This window comes from Thamnophis sirtalis, unplaced genomic scaffold (genome assembly GCF_051295495.1).
Source record: "Thamnophis sirtalis isolate CommonGarterSnake01/CBP01778 unplaced genomic scaffold, rThaSir2_p1.2 scaffold_3, whole genome shotgun sequence".
NCBI lineage: Eukaryota > Metazoa > Chordata > Lepidosauria > Squamata > Natricidae > Thamnophis > Thamnophis sirtalis.
Genome location: NW_028261383.1, coordinates 104,489,286 through 104,507,684, shown reverse-complemented (window position 1 = coordinate 104,507,684; position 18,399 = coordinate 104,489,286). Strand labels below are relative to the sequence as shown.

The 18,399-nt window shown below is 35.3% G+C and overlaps 1 protein-coding gene across 8 annotated transcripts in view; it reads right to left on the bottom strand.

Moving 5' to 3' along the window:
* Window positions 1-18,399, bottom strand: part of HTR4 (5-hydroxytryptamine receptor 4) — a 235,814-nt gene that overhangs the window by 118,139 nt on the left and 99,276 nt on the right. For 4 of the 8 annotated variants that reach the window (XM_087709647.1, XM_087709653.1, XM_087709654.1 and 1 more), the window contains exons 1-2: window positions 10,315-10,378; window positions 7,592-7,717 (exon numbers count right to left, since the gene is read on the bottom strand). In XM_087709647.1, the coding sequence (XP_087565773.1) occupies window positions 7,592-7,717; window positions 10,315-10,355 (167 nt within the window). In that variant the 5' untranslated portion in view covers window positions 10,356-10,378. Of the gene's footprint in view, window positions 1-7,591; window positions 7,718-10,314; window positions 10,379-18,399 lie in introns of those variants that run through there. The other 4 variants (XM_087709651.1, XM_087709650.1, XM_087709655.1 and 1 more) reach the window with 1 other exon arrangement.

The following is an 18,399-nucleotide window of genomic DNA, read 5'->3' as shown; positions in this document are numbered from 1 at the left end:
CAAGCATTGATCCTTAAGTATTAGGCAGCAGTTAGTTCTGAATTTAAAATTGTTTAACCATTTGCTATATTATTTCTGTAGTAATCAAATGTGCATTTTGTTTAATATTTGTTTATTTATAAAAGTTGCTCCAAAAGGAATTCTATTTGTCACGAAGGTGAAAATTATCTCATTTGTTGATTTACAGATTACCCTCATCACCAATACAGAACTGATTTATATTTTAGTACTTTTTCCATTTTAACAAGCTCACTTCAAGTGCTTTTTCAATTTTTAAAACAATTTTCATTAGCAACCATGGTCAGAAAACATTATGTAAAAAAGACTATAATTTATACATCAAAATGATGCATTTTAATTAACAATATTCTGATAGTAACTTGATTTCACACATTTGGAAGCATATTGTTAAAAATGTTTATGAATATAGAATTTTCTAAAAAGACGGTATAAAACTGTTTTCTGGTCCTGAATACGGTCATTACTCATGCATGAGAAAAATGTCACTTTAGTATTTGCTAAGCATTATAGACTATATAGAGAGCCAGTTTGGTATAGTGGTTAAGCCCCATAAGCTAGAAACCAGGAGACTGTAAATTCTAGTCCCACAAAGGCAGCAAGATGATCTTAGGCAGTCTCTCTTCTTTCCTGGAACAAGGAAATGGCAAACCACTTCTGAAAAGCCTTGCTAAGAAAAGTGAAGGGAATTATGCAGCTAGTCTCAGAACTGGTCATGATTGAATGAAAGAATTTAAAAAATCCATATATTACAGGTTCTTTAGAACAGGACTGTCAAAATCATGACACATCATGTGCTGGCCATGCCCATGCCTGGTTAAGTGGAGGGGGGAAAAGTTCTGATATGTCACGTGACGATTTGAGTTTAACACTCCTGCTTTAGAATCTAGAATTAGTATTGGAACTGTGATAACTATTTCAATATAAAGTTTTCAGCCTCAGAAGCTTTAGCTAGCATCAAAAGATATGTAGATTTGGAGAGAGGAGCTGACATCGTAACGGTACAACATCAATACTTTTGCTGCTGGACAGTCCTTTTGGACCTAAACCATCCCAAAGAGACAGTGACAGGGAAGAGTACGCCTTGCTGATCTTAAGAACATTGCAAAGTCTCTGATTGATCCAAGAGAATCTCTTCTTGACGGCGACAGAAGCGCAGCCAAAAGCTGCTGAAGTTGGGACAGCTCCGCAATGGGAGGAAAGAGGAAAGAGAAAGTGTGTCCATCTGGTGAGGAAATTTTATTGTTATAAAAGAGACTGCACCCAAAAAATCAAAGTTAAATTAAACTTGCAAAGAAAAGAAAATAAGTGGCGAAATTAAGCTATATTGGACAGTGTGTTATCCTTTTTTCATTTTCTTTTATGGATGGAAGTTTTGCAAATATTCCCTACTTTTTAAAGTGAAAGTATTGGTTTTTCTTCTTCTATTTCTTTTTTTACCTATGGATTAAATCTTTTTCTTTATGTTTATAATATTGGTTTGGATGTGTTTTTTGTCTTAATTTTGCTTCATTTAAGTTTTTTTTTCTTTTAAGCCTGGAAAATGAAGAAGATATAAAAGGAATATAAAGAGGGTAGTAACATCAGAGGGAAAAGAAGTTACACTGCCACTTGGAGGTTGGAGGTTGAGTCCTGGAAATATTTCTTTCTCTTTTTTCTCTTTGATCATTTTGACTTTGCACTTCAAAGGTTTCAGCTTGTTTACAGAAGAGATAAGGAGAAGAGCATGGGTTGTTTATACAGGTGCTCTTTGGATGCTTCTTTGGCAGCTGGAGAGAAGTAAAAACAAAACCTTGTTTTGAAACTAGAGTGGCAGTATTTACTAGTTGGGAGAATGGCACAACACCAAAAAGAAACCATAACATTACAATGTTTGAAATTCAAAAATTATTAGAAACAACAGAGAAAATTGAGAAGAGATTGGAAAATATAGATTGTAATGAAATTCGATAGAAAAATTGAAGATATCCAGCAAATGGAAAAAGTGGAGGTTAAGAGTCCTAAAAACCAAGGGAAACATGAACAAAGAGGCAAGATAATTGTGGATACGGAGAGTGAACTGAGTGTGGTTGGAGATGGAAAGAGTGGAACATGGAAAGGGAAGATAGATGGAAAGGAGGTCTACTCCAGATTTCAAGATATAGAAGAAGAAAAGGAGAGAAGAATTTATGGATTCAAGGAGAGAAACTTTGACAAAAGCACTATTGATAACCAAAGATAATCTGATTAAAGAAGCTGATGGAGGGTCTCAAGATTTTACAACATATGTAAAAAGCAACAAGTTGTGAAGACAAGTCCACACAAATTTGATTAAGGAAATAAACAGAAGACTAATTCCACAAATGGCAAAAGACATATGACTGCACTATTACTGGAAAGACACAGGTTGACATATGAAAATTAATAACAAAATATTAGTCAAATTTAGTTAAAATTAGAGCATTATGTAAAAAATGAAGTAATAATGGATATAGTTAGATAAATAATTGATAATGATAAAAATGTACACATATGTATTGGTTTGATAAGAGAAAATTTGGTATAAATTCTAAATAGTGATTATGAAAGGAAGTTTAGAAACTCTGTTATGTATGAAAGCTTATAATATTAAAAAAAGAGTAAGTAAAATTTAGTTAAACTAAGACCAAAAAAAATGAAATTATGACGGATATTGTTAAATAAAAGATTGATAATGATAATAATGTAATATTTATATTGACATGATAAAAGGGAATTTGGATATAAGTTGTAAACAGTGATTAAGAAAGGAGGTCTAGAAACTTGGTATTAAACATAATTAATTTTTATTTAGAAAGTGTTATAAAGATGTAATGTTGCTGGATGATATTGAAAATAGATAACGGAATGCCATCATGTAGTTTTGCTTTAAATTTTGGAATGTTTTATATAAATGGACATAAAAACAAATATAGTCATATGAAGATTGAGGTATGATCATAGTAATATATATAAATATATTTGATTTAATATATATAACTTGATATGCATTGTAGGTGATGACTGTGGAAGGGATGCACGAAAGCTCTTTGTAACCAATTGACACACTTCTTACAATTTGTAAGGGAAGATATTTTGGTGGTGTTTGTTGTGTTTTGTATGTTTGTGTTTATTCAAAAATAAAAAAATATAAAAAAAATATGTAGATTGATGCCAAGAAGAGAATGACATATAAATAAAGACTCTTGTTTGTAGTTTTCTCTGCAACTGTCACAACTATGAATTGAGAACCGGGGGAAATTACCAACGTTTCTCATAAATTCCCTTGCCACTCAAGTATTTCCGCTTTTGAAATATGTAATAAAGCTTTCCTTCTACATCAGCACACAATAAACTATTCATTTCCTTACTGAAGGCTTGGAGTTTTTGACTGTAGCACACACACAAAAAGAAAAGAAAATCTGACATATTTTTGTTCCTCCGCAACAGCTACGTAATTCTGTTCTCAAAGCACTATACAGTAATATTTGCTTTGGATGTAACTGTCCAAGAAATAATAGAATCTTAAGTTGACAATCTAATCAAATAAAAATACTTGACATAAATAACATACCTGTTGGATATAATTTGCTTGTGTCCTTGTATGTGTAAGTCATACTGCTTATTTAACTTACATGCAGAGTACATCATACAAAATGCTGGCTTGGATGAATCACAAATCAGAATTAAGATTGCTCAGGGAAATATCAACAACCTCAAATATGCAGACAATATCACCATAATAGCAGAAAGTGAAAAGGAACTGATGAGGATGAAAGAGAAGGATGCAAAAATAGGCTTGAAACTCAACATTAAAAAAGCTAAGTTCAAGGCTTTCCAACTCATCACTTCCTTACAAATAGAAGGGGAAGAAATGGAAGCAGTGACGAATTTTATTTTGGGGAGCTAATAACACTGCAGACAGTGACTGCAACCATGAAATTAAAAGGCACTTGCTCCTTGGGTGAAAAGCTATGGAAACATATTAAAAAGTATAGAGGTCCCCTTCCAGGGTGGGTTGCTGCCAGTTCGCTGTGCATGCACACGCAGTTGCCTATAAATTGTTCTGTGCATGCACAGAACATGAAAAAAATGACTAAAAAACAAGCCAGCAATGGCAGCAGCAACTGGGGAATCAGTTTGGAGGCATGCTGTCCCTACCAGTTCAGTGACCCAGTTCCAATTTCCACTACTGGTTCACTCGGACCTGTGCAAACTGGTAGCAACCCACCTCTGGTTCCCTTGATGATAAAGGTACATATATTTAAAGCAATGGTTTTCCCAGTAGTAATATATGACTGGGAAAGGTGGACCATAAGGAACTGAAGAATTGATGCTTTCAAATTGTGGTGCTGGAGAATACTTTTTTACTGCAAGGAGATCAAATCAATCAATCCTAAAGGAAATCAATCCTGTTCTTGGGAAGGACAGATACTGACACTGAAACTGAAATACTTTGGCCACCAAATCAGAAGAAAGGACTCACTGGAAAAGACCCAAGATGTTGAGAATGATTGAAGGCAAAAGGAGGAGATGGCAGAGGATGAGAAGGTTAGGTAATGTCCTCAACACAATGAACATGAATTTGGCCAAATTTTAAGAGACAGTGTAGGATAGGGAGGTCTGGAATGCTATGGTCCATGGGGTCACAAAGTCAGACATGACTTAGATAAAAAACAGCAACTGTGTGTGTAAAGAATAAAAAGAGATATCCTATTTAAATCCTTACTTTTTTTGAAGAAATAGAATCATTTTACATATTTTCTCTATTGCTGATTAATATTTATTTTCTTTCATATTTTAAAGTGCTTTACACAATGGTTAAATATTGTTCTTCAAATAGTTGTGATCAAAACAGCAAGCATTGTACAATTTATTCCAGTGAAAGAAGCTCCTTTTTTGCTATGAAGATTGTGTGGCAGAACAGAAGCAAAATAAAAATAAAATCACGTATTAGTGATAAGTAATGGTATAATTATCTGTTATAATGCTTTAATTAACCAAGCTTGAAAACAAAGTTTTTCAAAAGTGAAAATCTATGCTTCAAAAAAACCCACACACCCCACAATAGTTGGTTTTCAGGTTTTGTTCTGTTCTCTAAATTAAGAAATCTTTCCGACAGGTTAATAAATATTAATCAATTCTGAAAGATATATATTTCTTGGAAGACATCAATAAGACACTAGTTTCTGTCTAAATTATTTTTAAATAAAAGTCTCTAAAACCTAATGAAATTAAATGGGGGATGGTGCCTCGTGGTTATCAAGGCAACTGTTGCTCAGAACAGTGATTCCTGTAGATGTCAAAGACTCAGGAATTAGATTTTTCTAATTGTTTTATTTTTCTTGTTTTTAAATGCTGAACTGTATTCACTACATCCAACTTTTCTTTGGATAATTTACCAACATCTTTAAAACCTTTATTGTTCTCTCTTAAGTCTGTATAGTCAGGATTTTTTTTATACAGACAGCAGAGGTCAAAGTGAAAACTTTAACCCACTGGTTCTCAACTTTTTGTTCACCCTTAAAATACCTTTTGTGGCCAAGGAACCCCAAGATTAAAACATAATATTTCTTCAAGCCTTCACAGAACTTCTGTGACAATATTGCAGCTACCGCAGATGTCCGAGGCCACAAATTAAGGACCACTGCTCTAATCCTAATAAGACCATGGAATCTTTACAAAAGGATTTTGCCTTAAGAACGTTGGGGAGCACATTCAATCAAATCAATCAATTCTTCAAAAGCAGCTCAGCATGTACCTTCAGCTGGGCCCCTACATATCGTTCCTTCTTTTGGAAAGAGTTCAATTTAAGATTTGAGACACATTTCTTTAATCTCCTTGGTGAATTTCAAACTTGGTCCTTCGCCATGAAACTTGCCTACTTCTGTCTGGATTTTCATCTTCTCCCATGGGCTTAAACTCTCTCCTTTTTTTTCAGTTGGCTTGATCCCTTTAATTATGATTGACAGATTTCAGTCTCCCTGGAACAATACAATACAGAGTTGGAAGACACCTTGGAAGTCTTCTAGTCCAACCCCTTGCCTAGGCAGGAAACCCTATACCATTTCAGACAAATGGCTATCCAACATTTTCTTAAAGACTTCCAGTGTTGCAGCATTCACAACTTCTGCAGGCAAGCTGTTCCATTGATTAATTGTTCTAACTATCAGGAAATTTCTCCTCAGTTCTAAGTTGCTTCTCTCCTGGATTAGTTTCCACCCACTGCTTCTTGTTTTACCTCAGGTGCCTAAGAGAATAGTTTGACTCCCTCTTCTTTGTAGCAACCCCTGAGATATTGGAACACTGCTATCATGTCTTCCCTAGTCCTTCTTTTCATTAAACTAGACATACCCAGTTTCTGCAACCGTTCTTCATATGTTTTAGTCTCCAGTCCCCTAATCATCTTTGTTGCTCTTCTCTGCACTCTTTCTAGAGTCTCCACATCTTTTCTACATCATGGCGACCAAAACTAAATGCAGTATTCCAAGCGTGGTCTTACTTGTGCCAAACAATACATGCCAAACTAAAACTCTATGGCTTTTCATGGCCTCTTATCATTTTGATGGGTTATGAACACACACAAGCTGATCTCAAACAGCAGGCCATAAATTTAGAACTTCAAACAGACTTTCCAGTTCTACCAAGAAACACCTTCTTGAGCCATTCTGCACATCTTCTTCAACCAGCTAACTACCCACATAATGACCCCAAAATTCAGAAGTGCCTTATTCTTTCAATAGCCATTATTGAAGGAAGATACCAAAAGGATCCTTTGGAACAGAGACTGTGCCCTGACAAAAAGCTTACCAAGAATTTAAATGGTTTAATGGTCTGGTAAAATTTGAAATAATAGTATGGTGGAGGAGGAGAAGACAAAAAGGATAAGATATATGGATGGAGAATATCCATACTGAAGAACATTATTTCAATATCAAATTAAGGATTAACAATGTCAGAATACTATGTAAGAGCAAAGAATATAAAATTGACTTGTTTGATGACGGATGAAGGTAATGAATATTTTTACGTAATACTAGAAAATCTTTTATGAGCTTTTTGCTGAAACTACAACAGACTGCCACCGATTTTTGGATTGCGGATTGAAATGGAAAGAAGTGATATATGTAAAGTAATTTCAAAGGGGGCGGAAGGATGTCACGCTTGCTGGTACTTGATGTAAAGAAGCTTAGAAGTCACTCTTTAAATATTTTCATTCTTTTTCTTTTCTTTATTTCTTTTCTGAATTTTCTTTTCTCTATATTTTTTCCATTCTTTCTCTTTCATTAATTTCATTTTGTATTAACTTTTATTACTGTTAAAAAATATTCAATAAAAACCATTTTCAAAACAGAATTGTAAATGCCAGACATTTACAGACCAGCTACATATATTCCAATCTCAATCACACTGCAAAGATTTGAAGTTTGATATGGCCCTAAAAGCCAGGCATGAGTGGGAAGCAGAATGTTCTTTATTATACTGTTGACATTCAGTGTTTTTTCATCTTTTTATTTCACTTTTTGTGAACCTCTTTGAAGCAAAGAGATTGACACTAACATATGCAAGAACTCACCTCAGTTGCCTGTCCCTGCATACAGCAACCATCACCAGTAGATTCCCCAGGATAGCCATAAGAATAACTGCTGAAATAAAAGTGAGCAGTGTAATCTTCTCTGCCACGCCAAATCCTTCAGTTGAGCTGTTAAAAAAAGATACAGATGTAAACCCTCAAGAATACGTATAAATAGGCAGTGCCAAATTGGTTTGTTTATGCTGAGTTTCTGTACATAATTTAGCTTCTTCACCTGCAGAAACCACACTAATTTCTAACAACCAATGGTTGTAAATAAACATAATTTGCAAGGAAACTGGTCTACTTACAGGATAAGTAAGTGACCAATCCCTACAACCACTCCTATTTTGTATTTGAAAACTTCAGAACAAATTTTAAAGACATGTTTTATAATTAATTTTTCAACCTATATTCAAAATTGATCTTCAATTAATTAATTACCCAAAATAAAATTTATATGCCTTGATTGCAGAGAGCCGAGGTGGCCCAGTGGTTAAATGCAGCACTGTAGACTACTTCAGCTAACTGCAGTTCTGCAGTTCGGCTGTTCAAATCTCACTGGCTCAGGGTTGACTCAGCCTTCCATCCTTCCGAGGTGGGTAAAATGAGAACCCGGATTGTTGTTGGGGGCAATATGCTGACTCTGTAAACCACTTAGAGAGGGCTGAAAGCCCTATGAAGCGGTATATGTCTAACTGCTATTGCTATTGCTATTGATTACTTAAAACAGGTTTTATTAAAACAGATATGCAACTTTTTGACCAAAAATGTAGAACTGATAGTACCTATATGATAATGTTATCTGGGCTGGAAAATTACTGTAAGATAATTTTCTACTTAGTTTGTACTCAGAATTCTCTCAGTCAATCCCTACATCAATCAGAACAAATGCTGGGACAACTAGCAAAAATCTGATAATAGACGATTATACAGAAATAAAAAAAGGTTGTGCCCTAGTCAAGGTCATTACCAACATGTTGGATAAGATTTCAAAACAAATCTCTAAAATCAGTCCAAATGTTTCAACAATTTAATGTTTTATATGAACTCTCTTCAAAAGGAAGCCATATGCAGACATATATTATAGAAAACCTGTTGTGATTATCATGCCTAAAGATAAAGATTCCCCTCACACATATATGCTAGTCATTCCTGACTCTAGGGGGCAGTGCTCATCTCTGTTTCAAAGCCAAAGAGCCAGCACTGTCCGAAGATGTCTCTGTGGTCATGTGGCCGGCATGACTAAACCATACCTACATAAGCATTTTCCAGGAATAAGCACTAGCCTATAATGAGAATATCTGTCTCAGTCACACTCTGGACATTCATGTTAATGGTTAAATTAGAACAACTACAAATTTGCATGTAAGAGAAATACCATTCTACCCCATTCAGGTTGAAATCATCCTTCTGCTCAACTGATCACATGAACTTCTGTTTTTGTTTGTTTGTTTGTGTGTTTGTTTATGGATTAAGCTTCAATATTCATCCCCAAGATTTCCATAGCTTTCTTGAAACGTGACATTAAAATGAGAGTCCCTGTAGTGGTATATTTATGTGATACATCCATGTTGTGGTTCTGGGATATGAACATTCGATTGAAGTCAGGAAAATAGAAATCATTGAAGCAAGAAATGTAACTTGACAGTATTGGATCCCTTATAGCCAAGGCAGAATGGAATTCCAACTATACTTGTCTTTTCCATCATAACAACAGTCTTCGATGTTCTTTGCTTGGATAAGCAAAAAGAAAAAATGGCACCTGTTGTGTAAAGGAAGTCACCTTGCCATGAAAGACTGTCCAGAAAGAACCAACCTGACTTTCGGGGAAAGTAGGTGCAATTCCTAATTGTATTAATTACTGAATCTTTAACTAGGAAGAAACTGGAGCATATTAAACCATAATTGAGTGTGCATTAATGAATTATTATAGACAATGTTGAATCAGATAAAAATGTTAATTATAGCCTGTTATAATTCTGAGCTGAACAATTATATAGTACTTCAATTAATATTTGAATTCAACCATTATTAAGTGATCATACTCTTTGGGATAGAATAACCTTCACCTCTCTTTCATAAAATATTGGGTTCTTACAAGTGTTCTGTCATCTGTTCATAAACTGATAATGACAAATTTACACAGTAGCAATTCACTGAACCTTATTTTAATATTCTATATTTGGTTGCAAAAATGTGAATGTTTTTTTCACTGTTAAGAGTAAAGGAATTTAAACAGTTCATTTTGAAATATGGTACATTATTTCTATTATTTCTTTTCTAATACAAAATTACATAAGTTGAATTTTCAGCAGCAACTCAACTCATACCGGCTCTTTATGCAAGCCTGTATTGTAATAGATTATTTTCCAGAAAGGAGCTTAGGTTCCACAAGTTATAATTTAAATCAATTTCCTAAGAGTTTAAAATGAAAGCAAAATCCTACCCTATATAAAAACAAGTGTAGCATATTTGAAAATATTATCCTGAATCTGGGAAATCTAGATTTAATTGCCTGCACAGCTACAAAGGACACTGAATTTAAAGTATAGTATATGGGTTTTCTATAATTTAATTGTTTAAATTTTATATATTATTAGGTAATATGTGTAAGAACTTTACACATAATTTACAAAAAAAAATGAAATCATGAAAATGGGTATGTGCTGATGATGGTATCATGAAAACTGGTTAGCATCCTTTGGCTACTTTTATTTTCTTACTTGAGCAATTTGTGATATGTTCCAGAGTCAGGCCCAGTCATGTCTTTGGTGTGATAATTGAGTTCTTCCTTTTCTCTGTACCAATAAAAAAAATTAAATTGATTTCTATCTAATCCATCTGGTAATGCCCATGTAGATAGATGCTGTTTGCTGTCCAGAAAAAAACACAACTTAGCAAGAAATCAGTAATTATCACGAGCTTCTATCCTAATGTTAGGCCTGGGATCAAAGCAGTGATGGGATTCAAATAATTCAACAACCGGTTTTCTGCCTTAATGACCAGCTGGGTAGGCCTGGCTCAGTGATCGTGTGACTTTGTGGGCATGGCCAACTCAACATCACTCACGTCAATGGCCGCTTCGCTTTAGCTGTTAAAAAGTAATAAGGGTTAACCAGAGAGGCAGTTTCTGTCAGCAGGGCAATAAAGATTAGGCTGGAAACACCACCAGAATGTTTCCTTCCTGCCTTCCTTATAGGATTAGCCCTGTAAAGTGGAAAAAAACAAAATGAGATTTTCTTCCAACAACCGGTTCTCTGAACTGCTTAGAAAGTTAACAGCCGCTTCTACTGGATAGGTGCGAACTAGCTGAATCCCATCACTGGAGCAAAGCCAGATCTTCAAAATCTTCTGAAATAACTGAAGGAGTGAGTCTTAAGGGGGATATTGTTCCACTGCAAAATCATGGAGTTGACAAGAACTGATAAGCCATTCTCATTTCTGTTTCTTAGGTCATACAGCTAAATTATGCTTTCTTCCTTTTTATGACAATTTTTGGCATTACAATCTCCAACTCCAAGCGACATACTGTAACTTGTTTGAACGTTCTGTTGAGTTCAGACTGAACTAGACCATAAAACACATAAACCTGTTGAACATAAATTTGGATGAATATCACACCAAATGGGTTGTCCACAAAATCTAATTGATAGTATTTGGGCTTTGATTATTCTGTGTCCCAGTATTGGTTTTTTTTGTGGACTTCCTGACTATGTAAACAACATCATTCCTTCTTTGTTCTTTATGTCCTAAGTAGTAAACAACGTGATCTTTAAACTGAGAAATCTGACGTGCCAATCCAATTCATTGCAAACTTCTGATGTGTAAAATGTCAATATATGGGTGATACATTTTGTCATTGTCTTGAGCTTTCCTTTGTTCATGCTTACATGGTCCCATTGTAATTCTATCTTGGCAGCTTCAGGTTTTCTTTTTCTGCATGGCAACATCAGCAACTTGACTTTCCAAAGACTTTTATTCTAGCTTTATTATAAATATCATTAGTACTCCAAATATTCCTCAATAACATATTGAGTGCCATCTGACCTTAGGGGTCCATCATTTGACATTATATCAACAATCATGGTATAACTTTTTTCCATGTGGTCTTCTTGGTAGCATATAGAAATGGTTTACCATTATTTTCTCCCATATATCATTAAATGATCCTTTTGTAACCAGATAATCATGAACATCCTATATCTTCCTGCTGCCAACATAAGTGCCTGCTTGCTTTAGCTGGGCAGTTGGTACAATTTTAATATCTTGGATGATATTGCCAGGGGCATATACTCTTGGCATTCTTCACTTATCTCCCCATGTGTAAACTCCTACACTCATGCTGTGGCCACATAGCAAGATTTTGGGATTTTTAAAATTATTATACTACTACAAATTTTCAGGATAAAATGTTTTTGTACTTCTTCAGGGTTTTGGTCCACTTTAATAACCGATCACCATTTGGTGGCTTCTATTCATAAGTCTCCTCTATTTATAGATGGAATGCTTGGACAGTCTTTCAGTGTTTGAAGGGCTGCCACAAGAAAGAGGCGGCCAACCTATTTACCAAACCACCTGTAGGCAGAACAAGAAACAATAGATGGAAACTAACAAGGAGAGAAACCTCACGTGACACTGAAGGAGAGTCAAGAAGGGAGGGGAAGAAGTCAAACTGATGCTTCTAATCTATTCAGGCAGGTTTTCCTTCTAAATATTTGAGGGGTTTTTTTGTAATGAGTACATACTGTAACTTGTAGGTTTATCAGTCTTTGCTGAAATTCTAGATTGGAGAAAATTCCTGACAGTGAGAACATCAATCAGTGAAACAAATTGCCTTTGGAAATTGTGGGTGTCCCATCACTGGAGGCTTTTAAGAAGATACTGGACTGCTACTTATCAGAAATAGTATAGGTCTCCTGCAAAAACAGGGGGTTGGACTAAATGAGCTCCAATGTCCCTTCCAACTCTATTACTGCCTTATGATTTAAGTCACACCTAAACCTTGTCATTATCAGTCCCACTACCATTGTATTCAGCATAAAAATTAAATTTCTTGACATTATGAGGAATTCATCTCACAACTATTGCATTATATATAAATAGCGCTCCCAATTCTGTGCTAAGTCTCTACAATCGGAAAAGGCTTTCCAATTCAGATGTTATACATGGCAAAAGTGCAGAGCAGAATGACTTTAAAGACAGGGATTTGTGTATGGCTCCTTTCCATATGGTTACTTTACCCATGCAAATAGCACATCAATACTGCTTATGGAACTTTTTGGATCAACAAGTTCAACAAGAGGTAAGCTCAAAGTTCTTAAAAGAGATTTTTAGAGAAAATACTACCATTGGTTTTCTTCCAATTGTAATCAGGCAAAGTTTGGTGGAATATTATCCATCACTGATAGTATTTTACTTTTCAGAAACACTTGAAGAGTTTTAATCCCCTAATATAACAGGGGATGTTTAGCAAAAAGACTGTCCTCTTCATTCAGTGCATGTAGGATTAAATTGTGGAGACTCAAAGACCATCTTTGGTAATGCAGTGGTTAGCATGGAGTAGTGCAGGCTAATTCTGCTGACTGTCGGCTGACTGCAGTTTGGCAGTTCAATCCTGACCGGCTCAAGGTTGACCCATCCTTCCATCCTTCCGAGGTCAAAATGAGGACACAGTTTATTAGGGGCCATATGCTGACTCTGTAAACTGCTTAGAGAGGGCTGTAAAGCACCATGGGCAGTATATAAGACTAAGTGCTATTGCTATTGCTATCCTGAATCTCAACTACCAGGCCTTTCCATTCAGTCGGCCTATCTGTTAACAACTTGATCTACTATCCTCCATCTATTTGTGTCCTGTAATCCATAGAATAAATTATGATAAAGTAAAATGAATGTTTTATCCAAGAGAGATTTCAGCTTCTATGGGTAAGTCAGTAGCAGAACTTCAAATAAAATGACAAATGGCGGCATCCAGGGAAATAGTACACTTAATTAGGCAGTTCTGTCCCACCGAGCATACTTTAACTCAACTAAAAATGCAATTATGGCTTCAGCAAGTGATACACCAGAGACTATCAGGCTGCCTGCTACAATCTGAACAGTTTCTAGTCTTTGCTATAATTACTGTCAATGCCTGCTGCAGACTTTGGGTCATTGCATTTTGGTCAGTTCATGAAACAATTTGGTTTGATTCTGTGGTGATCAAAATATCTTGAGCTGAGTATAACAATTTGGCTCCCCAGTCTTTTCTCTTCCTGTTTTTACATCAGTAAGTTTCATAATTATACGTATAAAATTCATTATATAGTTCTACATAATATAACATTTTAAAAAAATCTTCCACTTCCAGGGACTCAAATTTAAAAGACATCTTTTAAAATAAAAAGCTTTAAAATGTTTTTAAAAAGTATCCCTGCTCTGAAAACAATGACGATTGATAATTTGATTGCTTTAAATTTTAATTAATTTCTTAATTCTATGCTTTTAAATTTGATTTCTTATTTTATGCTGTTACTAGAAGTTATCCTGATCACTCTTTTCAGATAGAAGAAATGAATACAAATTAAATAAATACTAATTTGGGGAAAGTTTACATCTTTGGTGAAGAAGAACATTTGTTAGAATGATGATGATAGCTGTCTACCTTGTTCAAGATAATTTTAGGAAGCTCACAATAATATTAAGTAAAAACAGAATAATAAAAAAATAAAAAAGAGATTTCTGCCTGGAAGTGAGAAACAATAAATGGAACTGCCTAGAAGACACTCAATGTGTGTCCCAAATGTGCTTTTTCAAGAGGCAACTAGACTTCCTGGTTTTTCTTTTCTTTGAAGAAGTTTCACTTCTTCAGCTTCTTGGATGAAATGTCTTCAAAAAAAAAAAAAAAAAAAAAAACCAGGAAATCCAGTTGCCTCTTGAAAAAGCACATTTGGGACAACTATGACTTGGATGATTGAGACTCTCCATAAACTCAGTGTGTCTTTCTTAGTTTTTTGAACCGGAAAGTGACCTCACTTTATTCCAAACAAAAGTATGGGTGAAAAGCTTTTTCTGCTGCTCTACTAATTCTTTGGAACAGCTCTCCAAAACAATGGGTTACCTCTGAATATTAGGGGTGGGCTGTTTCAAAGAGTCAGGGTGACAACAGCAAAAAGGGAATGTCTCCAAGGGTCTTGCAGATGATACCTATAAGGAAGGACCTGGCACATGTCTATCTTATCTGACCTGATGGGATGGGCATATGCCCTCAGGGACAGACATTGTCGCAGATAACCTTGCCCCATGCCATTTACAGTGGGACCTCACGTCACAAACAGCTCAGACAACGAACAATTTGAGTACCAACAAAAAATCTGCTAAATATTTCACTCACATCATGAACACATCCTCAGGTGCTGAATAAACACAGCCATGGCAATTTTCACTGCCATGGCAATTTCCCCTTCCAAGCCATTTTTTGTGTCTGCGTGTATGCGGAGTTTGTCTTGCTTCTGGTCATGACCAAATTGGGTGCCGACCAAAGTCCTGGAATGGATTATGGTCGGCAGCTGAGGTCCCACTGTAGTTGATAACCAGTACCTTAAATTACACCAAGAAGGAAACCAGGAGTCAGTACAGCTTGTGTTGTAGTGACTGAACATGGGCAAACCAAGTACTTTTTTTGGAGTATAAAACACACTGGAGTATAAGATGCACCAAGATTTTGAACAAGTAAATTAATCTCTGCAGACCTCCCAAAAATGGTCTCTTTTTCACAGAAATGGGTCCATTAGTTTTTTTTTTAAAAAAGGGGGAGCATGAATAGCCTTTAGGAGGCTTGCAGAATGCTCCTGGGGGCTGGGGGGGGGGGCAAAATTGAACAAAAAATGGCCCATTTTTTGCTCATTTCTAAAGACAATGCACGGCCATTTTGGTGAGGGGGCTGGATTCCAGGAGCCAAAAAAAGGCTGTATTCAGTGTATAACATGCACCCAGATTTTCAGCTTCCTTTTTGAGGGAAAAAGGTGTGTCTTATAGTCCGAAAAATGCGGTACCCAGAACTACTTGGACCTCCATGTAGGATGGATGGACCTCCATCCTACATTATTTTGAAACCAAATGGAAACCCAATTTTTAGATTATTAGATTTTTTAAAAATCTGACTATTAATTTCCATTGGGTTTGGTGCTGTGACACTAGCGTCATGATAATATCCTAAGAAACAGGTATAGAGAAGCACAAAGTTAGAGCATATCTGATATGGGTTATGTCAAAGAAAGACTATAAAATAACTTTCCTGTTTTGGAAATATCTAACATTCTCTTCCCCCATTGTTCTCTACAATTCTAGACAGGCTGATGCACAAGGAGTATACTTGCTGACCTACATTGAGGGGAAAATGCATTTGGGAACTCATTTCACTAAATCATTCATCTTCCCAACATATTTTGCAAATTTTGAAACCACTAATATATAGATGGGAGACCTTCAAGGTATCCTAGGGCTGTAGATTAGATTGTGAGACTTTATTCATAGCTTTAGCATGAGGTACCTAAAGTACTCCATTTGTGATGGAAATGAATTATCATCCATATTTCTCAGATTTCCTTTAGAAGAAAATCAGTTCACCCTATGCAGATTTATGAAGCTGTGAAAGAATGTAGATTATTAAGTGCAGGCATGGAAGCCTCCATTAAAGTTCAGGGACACCAGTTTAATTTCCCAATACCAAGTAAGCAATACCAAGTGAGTTTCAGTTTTAATTTCCTCTCTGCCTGAATGGCCATTTCAGGCAGCCATGATTTATTTTTAAGTTCTTTATAATAACTGCATGTGCAACTCTGCAGTGGTACAGTATTGTATATTCCAAATAAATAAAATAGTCTATAATTATTTGTTGATCTAAACTACACCCATGGAGGTATTAAGAGACAAATAGGCCTAAAGTCATAGATTTACTGTCTGCATCACTACATTTCTTAATACACAGTAGGTAAAGATACTTTGTAGGAGTGTGATGTCCTAGTTTTGGTATGCGTACCACCCAGATCCCATGACTGAAGTGTCTCTATCTGCATATTTCCACATTTAGCGCATGATACGTAAGCCATCCTACTTAAAATCGTTCTCTTAATGGCAGAACCTGAAAGGCACTAAGGCTAAATAAGTCAGCTTATTTTTATATGCATATGATGCAATTTCATTTTGGCAGAAAAGACAAATGCGTACTCAATAAGGTGTCTAAGTACAACTGTAGGGACAATGCAGACATTTTAAATTTTAAAATATTCTATCTAGAGACAAGTTCAAAAGAGGGAAAAAAATCAGAATGAAATAGTGAAAGCCAAAGAAAGCAGGAAATACCCAAACAAACAAAACAAAGTTCAAAAAAGAAAATGTAATTAGTATTCATACTCTTTATGGAAATCATATTTCATTTCAAAAACAGAGGAGAATACACAAACCTTTGCTTAGATTAAAATTTAAATCTAGTTCCTGAAAGGTCTGTATTACAGGGCAATGCTATTTCATAGTGTGTTTTTTTAACAGTTAATTGCTTGCTTGAAGCATTGTGAGAAAGTCAGGTACTATTAGAGCTATGACATAGTTCTCATTAATCTTCTTCCAATACCAAAACATAAGCAACTAGACAAATGTAAGAGCCAAATGGATAAAATTATTTTGAGTTTTCTTGAAAGCAAGATATTTTTTGAAAGTTTATTACTTTATCTGGACATCATCTTTCTGTCCTCTTCTCTCTCGATATGTCAGTGAAGTTATTGTAATTTGTGGAGTATTTTAAAATAAATAATTACGACTCCCTGTTTCAGCATTTGACACACTGTATTTTGGGGGATCTAAGGACTAATAATGGAGTTATTGTGTTGATGTAAAAGGTTTTTTTTTTCTTAAAAAATAGCTATTTTTTTAAATTGAAGAGGGGTTATTTTACCTTTCACTGTGAGAAGAGAAGAAGCTGTTAAAAACAAAGGAATGAACAAGAAGAGCAAAAGCCTCAGACAGCATTGCTGAAAGGTGTGGGTGTTTTTGAAGATCCATTAAAAATTAGCTGCTGTGTGACAGACGGCCTGAGGAATTTAACTGTGTATGTAACAACTTTCTTATTCTCTTTCCCTTCTTCTCCCAAAATCATCATGCAGCTTTCTGTTCCCCCTCTTCTTCTTTCATTTCTCAGTGCAGCTAATCATTCCTTTCATCCCATCTTCATTCTGTGTGTGTTTATGTGAGTGTTTATAGCATGTACTTGTGCACACATTCATGTTTCTATGAATGAGAATGGTTTATACAACTAAGAAAGATCCAGATGAGGATCAACTATTTTTATAATTCACATTTTACGTAGGACAAAAGACAGCTAGTTTAAGATCAAATACTCAGTTCTCAATTTAAGGTTACCGTTTTTCTAATTATTTTCATAGTTCCAAAAAGTGCATATTCTAGAAATGAGGATAATAATATAATGTTCTGTGAATGGCATACTGGACAAAAAGTTTTTTTTGCTACCTTTTCACAGTGAAACTATCGGTGGCTCATTCAATTAGTTACCTTTGGATGCTTTTCTCAGAACCAAGTGGGCCTGAAGACATGTTTCAAAATCAAAACTCTTTGAGCAATTGTGGTATGAAATTGAGAGTCACCAATTTCAATAAAGCATGTATTTATGTGCTTTCTGGCCACACTTTCTCTACATAAGTGACAGCAAGAATAACATTGCCACATATATAGCTGTGAAACACATGTGTTGTGTTTTCCTTCTGTATGCTGCATGGACCGAAAAGTTTGGAACCAAACTTAACAATAAAATTGTT